Source organism: Heptranchias perlo, chromosome 5, assembly GCF_035084215.1.
Source record: "Heptranchias perlo isolate sHepPer1 chromosome 5, sHepPer1.hap1, whole genome shotgun sequence".
Classification (NCBI taxonomy): Eukaryota; Metazoa; Chordata; class Chondrichthyes; order Hexanchiformes; family Hexanchidae; genus Heptranchias; species Heptranchias perlo.
In genome coordinates this window covers 54,315,145-54,331,613 of record NC_090329.1, presented here as the reverse complement: position 1 = coordinate 54,331,613, position 16,469 = coordinate 54,315,145, and the positions used below count along the sequence as shown (strand labels likewise).

The window sequence follows — 16,469 nt, the reverse complement described above, 5'->3', positions numbered from 1 at the left end:
TAAAATCTGGTTGGGTAACCCCTGAAAGGAAGGTGAGTTCTGTCAATGTTTATAGTGTACATGAATAATAGTTCTTAAAAAAATACTTTTGAAAGATTGAATGCTGCTTTGTTTGGAACTCATTTGTTTTTGAAACTATAAATTTTAATTGGTAGGTTGTTGGTGGGAGAATAATATGTACTCGACTTTCAACTATATCAATTAAGAAATCTTTTTAAGAAATAATAACCTTGACACTTGTTAATTTATGGAATACACTGCCACCTGGTGTGTATGTAAATTAAATTCCTGATTCAAGAGGCAGCAGAGTGATTCAGTGTTGGTTCCAAAGCAGGAAAATGATGCAGATCTTAAATAAGAAGTGGGGTCACCATTGACCAGAAACTTAACTGGACCAGCCACATAAATAGAGTGGCTCAAGAGCAGGTCAGAGACTGGGTATTCTGCGGCGAGTGATTCACGTCCTGACTCCCCAGAACCTTTCCACCATCTACAAGGCACAAGTCAGGAGTGTGATGGAATACTCTCCACTTGCCTGGATGAGTGCAGCTCCACCAACACTCAAGAAGCTCGACACCATCCAGGACAAAGCAGCCCGCTTGATTGGCACCCCTTCCACCACCCAAAATAATCACTCCCTTCACCACCGGCGCATCGTGGCTGCAGTGTGTACCATTCACAGGATGCACTACAGCAACTCGCCAAGGCTTCTTCAACAGCACCGCCCAAACCCGCGACCTCTACCACTTAGAAGGACAAGGGCAGCAGGTACATGGGAACAACACCACCTGTACGTTCCCCTCCAAGTCACACACCAACCCGACTTGGAAATATATCGCCGTTCCTTCAACGTCGCTGGGTCAAAATCCTGGAACTCCCTTCCTAACAGCAGTGTGGGAGAACCTTCACCACACGGACTGCAGCGGTTCAAGAAGGTGGCTCACCACCACCTTTTCAAGGGCAATTAGGGATGCGCAATAAATGTTGGCCTCGCCAGTGACGCCCACATCCCATGAACGAATTTTAAAAAAATCTGGATGGTCTCACAAGTATCTTGTGGATCTCTTCTGATCCTGTCCTCCTCAGGTGCATATAGAGGCACTGGAAATGTGTGCATTGTGTTCACTACTGTTGTGCAAATGTTTGTACTCTGCAACTGTAATCATGACAACAGAGTGGGTATTGTAGGGAGATGTATAGCCCAATGGGTTGGAACACAGTCCAGTCACTGGGTCCTGGGTTTAAATCCAGTTCAAATTACAACAACAAATTTTGATTGATAATGTGAAGCACCTTGGGACGTTTTACTACGTCAAAGGCACTATATAAATGCAAATTGTTGTTGTAGTTCAAATTAATTTAAAGTAAACAAGCAAAAAAACTGCAGGTGCTGGAAATCTGAAGACACTGGAAACATTCAGTCAGCATCTGTTATAAGCTAACATTTTAGGTGCAGATTCTTCTTCACAATTTTGATGAAGGAGCTACACCTGTAATGTTAAATCCTCAGTTCTCCCCACAGATGTTGACTGAATGAAAATAAGTATCTCTGTATGTGAAATAAGTTTGGTCAGTCTGAATCTGGTTCCTGTGGCCACAGGCCCTTTGCAGACAACTGCCCGTAATTTGGCCCCATATTGACATTCTCACTCAGAGAGGCGACAAAATACTGTCGTGGGAAATGAAAATGTTGCAGATACAGAAGACGGATGCTGTTCTGCTCCTGCAGGTGGCGCTGTATGGGGCGCGCTCCCGCTGAGGCGCGGCTCTTGTCCTGCAGGTGGCGCTGTATGGGGCGCGCTCCCGCTGAGGCGCGGCTCTTGTCCTGCAGGTGGCGCTGTCCCGGGCGCGCTCCCGCTGAGGCGCGGCTCTTGTCCTGCAGGTGGCGCTGTATGGGGCGCGCTCCCGCTGAGGCGCGGCTCTTGTCCTGCAGGTGGCGCTGTATGGGGCGCGCTCCCGCTGAGGCGCGGCTCTTGTCCTGCAGGTGGCGCTGTCCCGGGCGCGCTCCCGCTGAGGCGCGGCTCTTGCTCCCTCCTCTGCTCCTCCTCGGCCGCCGCTGCCCGTCGCCACGGGTGCGATCAGTTGATATCGGTGTGGGGCCGCTCGGACCGATCGTCTGTCATTCGGAGCCATGTTTTCTTACGAGTACGTCACAGAGGAGCAGCTGGCGGGGTTCGACAAGTACAAGGTAACCGGGCCGGCCGCGCGCTCTTAAAGGCGAGGGCGGCCGCTCGTATTTCTGTCGGGTCAATCTCATCTCACCTGCAGCTTCTGAACAGGAGCGGGCGGGCGGGCGGGCGGACTGCGGGCCTCTCCCCATCGGCTGCTTCATCCCCGACTGATGCCAGTCAAATATCGGCAATGGTCTACTCAGTGTGTCCGGGGCCGGTTTGAATGGGGTCGGTGCCCGGGGTCCGGTGTTCTGGGCCAGGTGGGCCGGGGCCGGGGCTGGGGCTGGGCCGGTGGTCCGCTGCCGTGGGGCCGGTGGTCCGCTGCCGTGGGGCCGGTGGGCCGGTGTCGTGGGGCCGGTGCCGGGGCTGGGCCGGTGCCGGGGCTGGGCCGGTGGTCCGGTGGGCCGGTGGTCGTGGGCCGGTGCCGTGGGGCCGGGGTCCGGTGGTCCGGTGTCGTGGGGCCGGTGGTCCGGTGTCGTGGGGCCGGTGGTCCGGTGTCGTGGGGCCGGTGGTCCGGTGTCGTGGGGCCGGTGGTCCGGTGTCGTGGGGCCGGTGGTCCGGTGTCGTGGGGCCGGTGGTCCGGTGTCGTGGGGCCGGTGGTCCGGTGTCGTGGGGCCGGTGGTCCGGTGTCGTGGGGCCGGTGGTCCGGTGTCGTGGGGCCGGTGGTCCGGTGTCGTGGGGCCGGTGCCGGGGCTGGTCCGGTGGGCCGGTGCCCTGGGGCCGGTGGGCCGGTGGTCGTGGGGCCGGGGTCCGGTGTCATGGGGCCGGTGCCGGGGCTGGGCCGGTGCCCTGGGGCCGGTGGTCCGGTGGTCGTGGGGCCGGGGCTCTCGTGCGCCTCCTTCCTGCCGCCGGTGGAGCGATGCTCGGCGGCTGGTGTCTCATCATTGCGGGGGAGGAATGAGCCCGCGCTCAACAGGCGGACCGTGTTTCTCAGTGAAATCACCGTGATCGTTCATCCCCGGTCCTGACCAGAGGAAACCATGGACTCACGGTATTGACAGCGCTGAAAGAGGCCATTCGGCCCATCTTGTCTATGCTGGTGATTACGCTCCGCAGAAGCTTCCTCTTACACCACTTCATCTAAACAAAACAGATGCATTTCAGGGGAAGCTGGATAAGTACGCGAGGGAGAAAGGATTAGGAGGGGTGGGAGGAGGCTCACACGGAGCATAAACGCCAGCAGAGACCAGTTGGGTCGAATGGCCTGTTCTTGTGCTGTGGACTCAACGTAACCCGATCAGCCTGTCCTCCTACTCCTTTCTCCCATGTGTTTATTTAGCTTCCCCTGAAAGGCACCTATGCTGTTCACCTCAGCTGCTCCTCGTGGTAGCAAATTCCACATCCTAACCACTCTCTGAGTAAAGATATTTCTCCTGAAATCCCTATTGGATTTATTAGTGACTATCTCAATTTATTGTCCACTAGTTTTGGATTTCCCCACAAGTATAAACATCATCTCTCTGTCTACCATATTGAACCCCTTCATAAATTTCAAGACCTCTATCAGATCGCCTGTCTTCTCTTTTCTAGAGACAAGAACTGTTCAGTCTTTCCTGGTAGTTATAACTTCTCAGTTCTGATGTCATCCATGTAATTTTTTTTGCACTTTCTGCAGTGCTTCTATATTTTTTTAATATAATATGGAGACCAGTACTGCACAGTACTCCGTGTGATCTAACCAAAGTTCTATATAAGTTTAACATAACTTCTCTGCTTTTCAATTCAATCCTTCCAGAAATGACCCCCAGTGCTTTGTTTTCACTTTTATGGGCTTGTTAACCTGCATTGTTACTTTGTGATTTGTGTATCTGTATCCCTAGATTTCTTTGCACCTCTACCCCATTTAGACTGTTATTTTTCAAGGAGTACGTGGCCTCCTTATTCCTTCTACCAAAATGCACCACCTCACACTTAATCTGTATTGAAATTCATTAGCCATTTTACATGCCCATTCTTAAAGTTTGTTAACGTCTTGTATTTTGTTGCCTTCTTCTCAGTATTAACTATACTCCCTGATTTGGTGTTGTCTGCAAATTTTGATATAGTACTTCCGATTCCCGAGTCTTAATCATTTCTGTGAATGATGCAGTGGTCCCATCACCAATCCTTGTGGAACGACACTTCCCACCTTCCGCCAGTCTGAGTATCTACCGTTAACCAATCTTTCAAGTCGAAATTGTGAAAGCCAAGTCGACTCCACAAAGAATATAAAAATATGCACTAGAATTGTGCTGGTTATTGGGGAAAAAATAGACTATTCAATAGCTGGTCAATTATGCGTTACCTCTTACCTTTCTCATTGTAGCCAGATCGTCTCCAGCAGTGGCTTCTCTTCCTGCCCCTGTAAGAATTTATCCTCATCTACATGCTGTCCCTTGATGACATCCTCTAAAGTCATGGGGTCAGCCCTACCTTGACCACTTCACTCTACTCCTCCACTGTCTCTGTGTTGTCAAACTGCTTGTCTGACATCCAGCCTTAGATAAACCCCAATTTTCTCCAAACATTGGGAATACCGAAGCCCCCACCGCAAGCTCTGCTCCTTCGTCACCAATTCTATCCCCTTCCCCGGCCACTGTCTCAATCTGAACCAGACTAGTCGTAACCTTGATGTCCTATTTGACTCGAGCTGAGTTTCTGACCCCATATCCTCTCCATCACAAAGACCGCCTCCTTCCATCTGTTTAACATCGCCCACCTCCAACTGCTGCTGAAACCCTTATCATAGTAGATGTACTACAGGAGGAGGCCATTTGTCACATTGTGATTGTGCCGGCTCTTTGAAAGAGTTATTCAATTAGTCCCATTCCCCTGCTCTTTCCCCATAGCCCTGTAAATTTTTTCCTTTCAAGTGTATATCCAATTCCCTTTTGAAAGTTGCTATTGAATCTGCTTCCACCCCACTTTCAAGCAGTGCATTCCAGATCATTACAACTTGCTGCATTTAAAAAAAAATGTTTCCTTGTGTCACCTCTGGTTCTTTTGCCGAACACCTTAAATCTGTGACCTCCGGTTACCGACCCTTCAGCCACTGGAAACAGTTTCTCCTTATTTACTCTATCAAAGCCATTCATGATTTTGAACACCTCTATCAAATCTCCCCTTAATCTTTTCTGCTCTAAGAAGAACCACCCCAGTTTCTCCAGTCTCCACATAACTGAAGTCCCTCATCAAATGGTTACAGCACGGAACGAGGCCATTCGGCACATCAAGACCGTGCCGGCTCTCTGCAAGAGCAATCCAGCTAGTCCCGCTCCCCCGTCCTTTCCCCGTAGCGTACCATTCTAGTAAATATCTTCTGCACCCTCCTTAAGGCCTTGACATCTTTCCTAAAGTGTGGTGCCCAGAATTAAACACAATACTCCAACTGTGGCCTAACCTGTGTTTTATAAAGGTTTAGCATATCTTCCTTGCTTTTTGTACTCTCTGCCTCTATTAATAAAGCCCTGGATCCCATATGCTTTTTTTTTTACCAGATTTCTCAATTTGTCCTGCCACCTTCAAAGATTTATGTACATACACACCCAGGTGTCTCTGTTCCTGCACCCCCTTTAAACTTGTACCATTTAGTTTATATTGCCTCTCCTCATTCTATCAAAATGTATCACTTCTTTGTGTTAAATTTCATCTGCCATGTGTCTGCCCATTTCACAATCTGTCTATGTCCTCTGAAGTCTGTTACTATCCTCTACATTATTTACTACATTTCTGAATTTCGTGTCATCTGCAAACTTGGAAATTATATCCTGCATACCCAAGTCCAGGTCATTAATATATATCAAAAAGAGTAGTGGTCCTAAAACTGACCCCCGGGAAACACCACTCTATACTTCCCTCCAGTCTGAAAAACAATCGTTCATCACTACTCTCTGCTTTCTGTTCTTTAGCAAATTTTGTATCCACGCTGCCACTACCTTTGTTACCTTCAGAGTCGACTATTCCAATGATCTGCTGACCGTCCTCCCTCTGTAAACACAGCTTATCCAAAATTTTGCTGCACACATCAAATCCCACACCAAACCTTCCTCATCCATCTCCCCTCTCCCCTCTCCTTGCTGACCTGCAATGGTTCCCAGTCCCCCAATACCTAAAATTTAAAATTCTGATTTTCGAGTTTAAATTCCTTCATGACCTTACGCATCCCTATCTCTATAACCTTTCCAGCCCTACAACACCCCTCCCCAAACTCCCTGTTCCTCCAACTCTGGCCTTTTGTGCATCCCCCATCCCTTCACCCCACCATTGTTGGCCTGGTCTTCAACCGCCTAGACCACGCATTTTGGAACTCCCTGCTTATGTCCCTCCACCTCGCTTTCATCTTTTTTGAGGCCCTCCTTAAAACCCAAGCTTTTGGTACCCCTTCCTAATAGCTGCTACTATGGCTTGGAGTCCGTTTATTTCTGATTATGCCTCAGTGAAACATCCTGGGACTACATAAACGTAAATTGTTTTTGCTATCTGCAATAGATTTTTTTCTTCAGTTTATTAGTTAGTTCATGAGCGTGTTGGTTGGAAAATGTAATACAGTATGAGTAAACTCTGGTTTCTTCATCATGATATGGTTGACCTTCTGTGAATGGCACTGAGCATAATTAAGCCAGGAAGTGGTGCAATTTTTATGAAGGTTTAATGTATCCTGATACTGAAACTGCTTGTGTGGATTGGCAGATGCTGGGAATCTAGCTCAAATTTCCATAATTATGTCAGAATGGCTTAATAATACCAGCCCAATGGTTTGTATTTTCCTCATGTTTATAGATTTAAAAACTCGCACATCCCTGCAAACAGTATGTGTGGTAGCTGAATATTTTGTTACTTAGTCGTAATTTCAGAAATTTAAAATATTTTTGTAAGAACTGTTAAATGGAACTTTTTATTTTACAAAAGTATGCTTGTGAAACCAGTTTTTGGGAAGTGTAAGTGAACTATTAATATGGCTTCAGTGTTGCAGTAATTTTAGAGTAGATTTTCCACTCATAACTAGTGTACAAAGAAAAATTTATTTGCAGGAAAGCTTCTTGCTTTGTAGTGCTGAAATCAGTGCAAAAGAACATGCATTTCCTCCTCAGTGATGGTGCAATGCCATTGTATGTTTGAATCATTAATGTATCATGATGTACAACCTGTTTTAGCACCGTTTTCAAAACTTGCATATTGTATTCCAGCAATTTCATTAGTTTTCAGTCAACAGTATTGTATATTTTATTTAAAAAAAATAAGCTGCATATTTATTAATTGGCATGTTGTAGTTTTACTTGCAGAGCAATTATCGTGAAGTCCTAGAGTAAAACAACATAGTTACTCTGGGCTTTGCTGTCTCAACATAAGCTTCACAGAGGAAGTTTCTTCAAAATGGTTTCAGCGTTGTTTCAACATCAGCTGTCTAGTGTAATTTAGATGTGAATCCACCTGATTTGCTTTTAGGCATGTGAAGTGAGACCACCTGTGGAAAGTAATCACACACTACCTTGGCTTTAAACGGTTGCAGCATAATGTTCTTCTCAGGATGTGGGTTTGGCTGGCAAGGCCGGCATTTATGGCCATCCCTAGTTGTCCTGAGAAGGTGGTGATAACTGAGTGGCTTGCTAGGCCACTTCAGACGACAGTCACAAATAGGCCAGACTGGGTAAGGGCGGCAGGGTTCCTTCCTTAAAGGACATTAGTGAACCAGTTGGGATTTTATGACAATCCGACAACTTCGTGTCACTTTTACTGATACCAAATTTTTATTTCCAGGTTTTTAAAAAACTGAATTCACATTCTCAAACTGCCACAGTGGGATTTGAACTCTGGTCATCATTTCAAGCCTCTGAATTACTAGTCCAGTAACATAAGCGCTGCACTACCGTAACACAGTAATGTTGGCAGAAAGCTGACATGGCAATGAACTGTCTAACATTGGGATGCTGTTGAACAGAGCTCTGTGCAGACATGTAACGGTGCAGAAACAGTGGTTAATTTTCCTTAGCTGGAAAGCAACATGGAGGTGATAGTATAACTCTGGTTTCTCAGCACTGAATCACTCTCAAACCAGTAATTCCAATGTAAAGACGCCCGTGATACATTTAGATAGATTTGAAGGTGTAATTCTGAATAACAGTTACAAGGTGCAGTTTTAGTTAATGTTTAAAATTCAACACAGTTGCATTAGTTCCTATTCAGCGCATTACCTAAGGAATGATATACTTGCCTTAGAGGGGGTGCAACGAAGTTCATTAGATTGATTCCTGGGATGAGAGGGTTGCCTATAAGGAGAGATTGTGTAGAATGGGCCTGTACACTCTGGAGTTTAGAAGAATGAGAGGTGATCTCATTGAAACATATAAGATTCTGAGGGGGCTTGACAGGGGAGATGCTGAGAGATTGTTTCCCCTGGCTGGAGAGTCCAGAGCTGGGGGGCATAGTCTCAGGATAAGGGGTCGGCCATTTAGGACTGAGATGAGGAAGAATTTCTTCACTCAGAGGGTTGTGAATCTTTGGAATTCTCTACCCCAGAGGGCTGTGGATGCTCAGTCGTTCAACATATTCAAGGCTGAGATAGATAGACTTTTGGACTCTAGGGGAATCAAGGGATTTGGGGATCGGGTGGGAAAGATTGAAGATCAGCTATGATCTTGAGGTTGAAAATCAGCCATGATCTTGTTGAATAGCGGAGTAGGCTCGAGAGGCCATATGGCCTACTCCTGCTCCTATTTCTTATGTTCTTATTACTGAATATTGTCACTTTGTGTATTGACAGAGATACCTTTGTGTTGATAGTTTCCTTACTTTTGAAAAGAAAGACAGGGCTTCTTGGTGTACGCTCTGACTGCAGAACTAAGACAAAAGAAATAGCCAAAATAATTGATTTAGGGCTTTGACAGGAAAATGTATAGAATTGCATAATTCAGTACCTAAAATGCTGGTTAAAAATCCCAGAATCCCATGTAATGAAAAAAGAATTGGACTGATTCAGTGTTGGTAATTCAGTGGCCCTGATTATAGCTGACTGGGTGTATTTCAGTGGCCCTGATTATAGCTGACTGGGTGTATTTCAGTGGCCCTGATTATAGCTGACTGGGTGTATTTCAGTGTTCTTAGTAAGTGTTTTATCCAAGTCAAATAATTGAAATTATATTCTGATTTTTGCATAAGTTTTACTTTGGTGAAAATGTCCATTGTTTTTAACCAGGGTAAAGCAATTGCTTGTGAACAAGTTGACATTTCAACTGCTGAAAAAATAGACAGCGATGGGAAAATAATTGTTGCAACTGAAACTCCTCAAAGCAGTTCTTTCTGATAGCTACAACAGCAGGTACCATGTCTGGTTAGCTGCCGGGTTGAGTAAATTTGCCATCTCCACTACTGATTATATAAGTGGAAGCTTGATATAATGTATTCTTCCATTCTTGATATTTCACAACTTGTAAAAAGTGACAATTCTTAAAGGAGTAGTGCAGTAATCACCAATGCTAACTGCCTGTTAATAAAAGCTGCCATGGCCCAGTTCTCTGGAATTTCCGTAGCTAAATCCCTCCACGTTGGTACTTGTCTTCCCACCTTTAAAAGCCTCCTCAAAAACCCTCTCGACCTTGCTTGTAGTCATCTCTTCTATCGCTTGTACTAATGCTTGGCATCCATTTTGCCTTTTGTGAAGCACCTTGGGATGTTTTCTTTGTAAAAGGAACTATATAAACATGAGTAGTTACGTAAATGCAGCTGGCTTACGGCAGAGAGCATACTTTAAAATAAACCATCTGTTTATCTTGTGGCTTGTGGCCAGCAAGAGGAGTCAGGAATATAGAGACTATCATCATCACCTCCCCCCAACTATTGCCGAACTTCAAATGGGAATTCAAATTGACAGGTCTGTTGTTATCCGAGCTGGAGAATTGGGAGATAGCATTTAATTTCTTCTTTTAACCGCTGTTAAGAGCAGACTACCTTCAGTGTCTGAAAAACCCACTTTGCGAAAGTGAGGCCGGGACAGTTCAGTGAATCATTCGACTTCACGTCACTTAATAGGGTAACTGCTGAGTCCCATGGAGTTCAATTTTCCCTCCCATAACCACCTTTTCATTGGAATGTGGCATTATTTATTCCTAAAGTCTTACAGGAAGCTGTAAAGCACAAGCATAATAGTCTTGTCAGCATGATTGAACTTCTTGCAGGACAGGCATTCAATATATCAATGTGGATTTATTGTACCTCACTAATTTGGTGTAATTTTCCTTTCCTGTGATGTACATTTTCCATACCCATAGTGTTGTTCTCTCTTCCATGCAATTACAACAACTTGCATTTATATAGTGCCTTTAACGTAGTAAAACGGCCTAAAACTCTTCACATGAGCGATTATCAAACAAAATTTGCCACAGCCCCATGAGATATTAGGACAGGTGACCAAAAGCTTGGTCTTAGAGGTAGGTTTTAAGGAGCGTCTTATAGGAGGATAGAGAGGCGGCGAGCTTTAGGGAGGGAATTCCAGAGCTTAGGGCCTAGGCAGCTGCAGGCACAGCTGCCAATGGTGGAGTAATTAAAATCAGGGATGTGCAAGAGGCCAGAATTGGAGGAACGCACAGATCTCGGCGGGTTGTAGTGCTGGAGGAGGTTACAGAGCTAGGGAGGGGTCGAAGCCATGGAGGGATTTGAAAACATGGATGAGAATTTTAAAATCGAGGCGTTGTTGGACCAGAAGCGCAGGGATTCGTGGGCCTGCGTGTAATGGTTGCCGTGGTCTATCTCAATGGAGTAGCTGTAGTAAGGTCATTCCAGGTCTGCCCTGAAGGGAAAGCTGGTGAGCAATTGTTACTGTGGCATTATTATATAATATGTTTGTGTGTTGCAGCTTTTAACAGTACTGCAGTTCAATGTTCCCTCTAATTTCTTTCAGCCATGTGTGGAATGAATTTGGGTTTCTGCACCGATATAAAGGCTGTGTGCGCCACCATAAAAAAAAAATCACAACTTTGACTAGAACATCTTTTTAGAAAACATTATTCAGGGTATTATAACAAACAGAACAAATGTACAAAATAATGGATAATTGTAAAAAGGCGAGCTGTCAAGGATTTTTAATTAAACAAAACTGGTTATAGAAATTACAGAAGTAAACACTGTCACCAGAGCAAAGGGGACATCCTTATTGAGACCCAGAATCTGTCAGGCCAGATGATGGAGAAGAGGAGGCTGACTCTCTTTGGTTCGGATGTTTTTCTCTTCTGTCTCTCCCTCTCTTCCATTGTTTATATATTTTGTTAAGGTTTGCTTCTCTACCACTTGATAGATGAGATTTGATCCGCATAAGCACGTCAAGGTGATTTTCTTTCAAACCGTTTCGTGATTTCGTTTTTATATTATTCATAAGGCTGAAGCCACACTCACATTCAGCACTTGAAGCTTGAAATATTGCACATATATCCACTAGTTGTGAAACCACTTTGTACCGTTCTGCATTTTGTAGAGTGAAAGTCACCGTGTCCTGAAATGTTTTCAATGACTTTGTTTCAACCTTCTCTGCATTTAAATATTTGTCATTGTATTGGCTCAGAATGAGCTCCAGCTCATACATGATGTTTTGCCCAGAAGACCGTACTTGACCAAGGATCAGGATTTGTCTGTATTTCAGCCAGCTTTTCAATATTCTTAGTGCCAAATTCATAGCTGATTTGTTGTGGTTGAAGTGAGGCAAAATCGAAAGCGGACCATTTTTTCATCTCTTTTTGCATGATGCAATTAGATTTTTCACTGTTGCACCAGAAGACTGTCTCGCTGAGATGCTGTCCTCTGATCCTGCGGATCTTGGTCCTCGTTAACTGTACAGCTTCGATTGTTGTTAAACAGGTTTCTGAAAGCATTTGCACAATTCAGCTAGCTCACACGGAATATCATTTGATGCCGCTATGGTGAAACGATAAGTAGAGTCTGAGAGCTCCTTCAGGCAATACTTGGCAACTGGGTCATTGTTCTCTGTTCTTTTGTGCTCAAAGTATTGAAGAGCATCGTAATTGTGCATCAGAGCACTAACAGCAAAATATCTCGATAGCCACTTCACTTCATTTAGCAGTCAAAAGGACACAGCTTCACATTCTGTGACATTTGCAACTTCCTCAAATTGTCCTTTTTGAACTGAAGATCTGCAGAAGACTATAAATGGTTTTTAGCAATGTCTCTATTTCCTTTATCATTGGTACTTTGTTCCAGGCATTAACTGTCGATGGGCCACACAGTGTTGCTCTACTAAATGTGGAATGGACTACTTCAGCCATGTGGCAATGCCATTGTTTTTTCCCCAGCATGACAGAAGTACCATCTGAAGTGAACATCACCATTCTCATCATGCCCAGCTCATTCAGAGTGTAGAAGTCTTTGGTAGCCATTGTAATAGCTGGAGCATTGCAAGGAGTTAACTTAATTCCACTGAACACTGTCTTATGCACTGCTTCCCTGAATTTGAAATAAATGATAAGCATCTTGATGACTTAAATATCCGTGCTCTCATCAATAATTAGTGTATGAAATAAAGATTGGTGAATCTCCAACATAATTTCTGCATGGATGACACTGTTGATTAATTCAAAGGCATAGTTTTTGCTACACGCCAGCTCGCTGGTACCTGGAGATATTTAGCCATGTGGTTGTGTATATGTTACACAGATTGCATGAAGTTGTTCATTTGTAGTCCAAGCAGTACATTGTCTATGAGAATCTTTATTTCATCTGGCTTCGATCACTGTCGGGTCCATTCTATTCTCTCTGTTAGCAGCAGTTTCTGTTAACATAGTCTGCAACCCAAATCCCAGTGGGTGAGAATTTCTGTTTCTAAGAACAACCATAGCAGATTCATGTGATTTGCTTGATAAATGCCTCTTCATATAGTCGAACTTCCATCCGTCTTCCCATTTCTTGCCCGTGGAGAAATCGCTTGACATTTTGCAGATCAAGCCCACATCTGCACTATCCTGGAATATCTCCCTCAGTTGTACATGGATCTTGCTTCTTGATTCATGAGATTCCGCCTGTACAATTTCATCTAGCCACTGTCCTTTGAATGTGAGACAGGATTTCTTCTTACCGCTGACTCTATTGTTGGTTGATGCTATTGCCTTCCGCTTAAACGTAGGTATGACGGTTTAGTGCTGCAGTGACTCATGACTCCCAAGTTTTTTGTTGAATCAGCTTAATGATTGCACACGATTTCTGTTTGAATCAATCAGAATTTTTAAATTGAGTCAAATACAAAACAGCTGTCAAATTACTCAGTGAATTTGGGGATAGGGAACAGTTTAATCAAAGTTCTTCCCTCTCTCCATTAAATCCTTAGCACACTGTGCATGACCAAAGTGCTCCCTGCCATACATAGAAGCCCCAACCAAACTCAGCCCAGCCACCAGTGCCCCCAACAAAACTCAGCCTAGCCACAGAGGCCAGACCCCCAAACACCCACCTCGAACTAATTCTGCACGGTCTGGATTGCGCACAGAGCCGGATCCGAACGTGGACAGTCGGCCCTGGAGCTGCTGCAGAAGACCTACATCACGAGGTCAACCAGGGCCTGCGCCAATTACAAACTCCAGCTCTGCTCCGCCAGATAAGACGATCCAGCTCCTGGCCCAGGTTTGGTGCATGGACGGAATGCTGAAGTGCATAGCTTATAGGGAACAGTGCTGTTGTTATAAAGCAGCCTAACTTTAATTCACCATCAGCAAAGATGGAGGAGATCCACTAGCAATTTAACCGTAAGGATGTGGGTGAAACACAGTTGATGCAGGGTGCAGAATTGAAAGTATGTTTGTTACCAGTGGGCAGCAATATTAGTGGTGGGTGTAAATGTCATTTGCCAATTTTTTTTCCTGACACCTGTATTAAATACTTTGCTCAATGCTAGATTCCTATGAAAGCTTTTATAACCAGCCCAGTATAATTGTACTGTTAAGTCAGATTGTGTCTTTTTTTCAAATTCTGGAAGGATTCAAGTGCAAAGTGTAATTCATACTGAAGTTTCTGTGTGGAAGTGGTAGTGTAACAACTTAGGGTATGCAGCATGTGTTTTTTACACCCTCTTTCCCCCCCTCCCCCTTGATATATTTGAACACTAGCTAAGCTAGATTGCAATAACAATTTTGATTGTAGTGATTGAAAAGTTGATTATCTGCTAGCACTTTTGCCAGTTAGCTCATGTTATATTGTAGCTCCTTTACTGTGGCGTGGGGATCCTCTTTTGTCCTTTCCAAAGTAGTGCAGGTTTTGTGTAGAAGTATAGTTGAGAGGATTTCTGAAATTAGTTTTCTTTTATTGGAATGTATTTTCAGTCAAATGTATTTTTGTTCAAATTTATTAACTGTAAATTATTTCTGTAACTGATTATTCTTCCTTTTTCTTGAATTTTTCTACATTTCATGTTTCTTCCCAATTGTTCCTTTCATTCTGCATTGTTTTAGTTTCTCATTATTGTCTGTTACTTATTACAATGGGCCATCATTTGCTATGGCAGGGCATCTCATGGTGTCTGCCGTTAGTTAGACTGGCCCTTACATGTTTAGGTTTTTAAAATTTTTGTATGGCAAATTACTGAAAGTACTAGATGCTGACGTCACAGAAACGGCAAAAGGGACCTGAGTGAACAGGGCATGCAACTGTGATTCTCCTTAACCGGTCAGGTTGAAGGATTGTGAAATAAACAGCGCAAGGACTGAGAAGGGGAAGCATAAGTTAGAATGGGTGAATTCAATGTCAAATCAGGTACAGAAAGAAGTAAAGCGAGGGAAAGAAAGATTGGATTAAGAGCAGGAGAAAAAAGAGACAGAAAGGAAAAGTTTAAAAAAAAGTTATTGATGCAAGACCCATTAGTCTTTTCCATCTAATCTTTCCTTTTTTGCATTGCGTAAAATATAAATAGGAGCAATTTTATTATCCAAAAATGATTGAGCTCTTGAGTAGCAACTTTCTTCACTGTTGCCATTCAGTGTGGCTCCAATAACAATGTGAGCCTGGAATACAGGTCAGCAGTGAGAAAAGATGAATGGAGGAGTGTAGAAGACTTGATGAAGGAATTTTTATTTCTTTCAGCGGACATTTAACAACTCGCTATTGACATAATAACGTATAACATTATGCTGTTGCTATGAAATACTTCAATACTTTAGGCAATGGATAGTTCTGTTTTTGTTTAATGCTTAAAAAGTTATATTTTAAACAGGTAAATTTTTGTGACAATTCTTAAAAAATCAATTTAATATTAGTGGTCTATTACAGAATCTTAAATGGTACAGCACTGAATGATGTGCTTGGTTAAGCTCATACTGTGACTGAGTGGAGAAGCCATGAGTGAGTTATAAGATCTGTGCAAATGGTTAACAGTTATGTTTTATAATCTTTATATAAAGAGTAAACTTTGTAGCAGAATTTACTGAAGGCCAAATTTTAATGAGTGGGTGGGGTGCAGTAACATGAGCTTCAAGTACATAATACGTGTATGCACACGTGAGTGTGGTTTTTATTTTTATGGTATCTGATAATTAAATGTTTTAAGGCTTTCAATGACTTACTGTAGTCTAAACATAAGTATTTCATACACGTTATGATTTTATAAAATGTGTGGGAGAACTGATACAATTGAATTTTTTAAAGCAATTATATTAGTCATTTTATAACTCAGCTGTTCACCTACATAGATTCATAGAATGGTTACATCACAGAAGGAGGCCATTCGGCCCATCGAGCCCATGCTGGCTCTCTGCAAGAGCAATCCAGCTAGTCCCACTCCTCCGCTCTTTCCCTGTAGCCCTGCAAATTCTTTTCCTTCAAGAACTTATCCAATTCCCTTTTGAAAGCCACGATTGAATCTGCTTCCACCGCCCCCTCAGGCAGTGCATTCCAGATCATAACCACTGGCTGCGTTTAAAAAAAAAAATGTTTTTCCTCATGTCGCCTTTGGTTCTTTTGCCAATCACTGTAAATCTGTGTCCTCTGGCTCTTAACCCTTCCGCCAATGGGAACAGTTTCTCTCCATCTACTCTGTCTAGACCCCTTATGATTTTGAATACCTCTATCAAACCTCCTCTCAACCTTCTCTGCTCTAAGGAGAACAACCCCAGCTTCTTCAGTCTATCCATATAAGTCCTTCATTCCTGGAACCGTTCTAGTAAATCTCTTCTGCACCCTCTCTAAGGCCTTCACATCCTTCCTAGAGTGTGGTACCCAGAATTGGACACAATACTCCAGTTGTGGCTGAACCAGTGTTTTATAAAGGTTCTTCATAACATCCTTGCTTTTGTACTCTATGCCTCTATTTACAAAGCCCAGGATCCTGTATGCTTT

General features: G+C 43.8%; 1 protein-coding gene across 1 annotated transcript in view; it reads left to right on the top strand.

Annotated features, from left to right (window-relative positions):
* The first annotated feature begins 2,052 nt into the window (after positions 1-2,052).
* selenoi (selenoprotein I) overlaps positions 2,053-16,469 on the top strand; it is a 75,752-nt gene continuing 61,335 nt past the window's right edge. Inside the window, exon 1 of the mRNA XM_067984370.1 lies at positions 2,053-2,188. Within this exon, the coding sequence (XP_067840471.1) occupies positions 2,132-2,188 (57 nt within the window). The 5' untranslated portion in view covers positions 2,053-2,131. The remainder of the gene's footprint in view (positions 2,189-16,469) is intronic.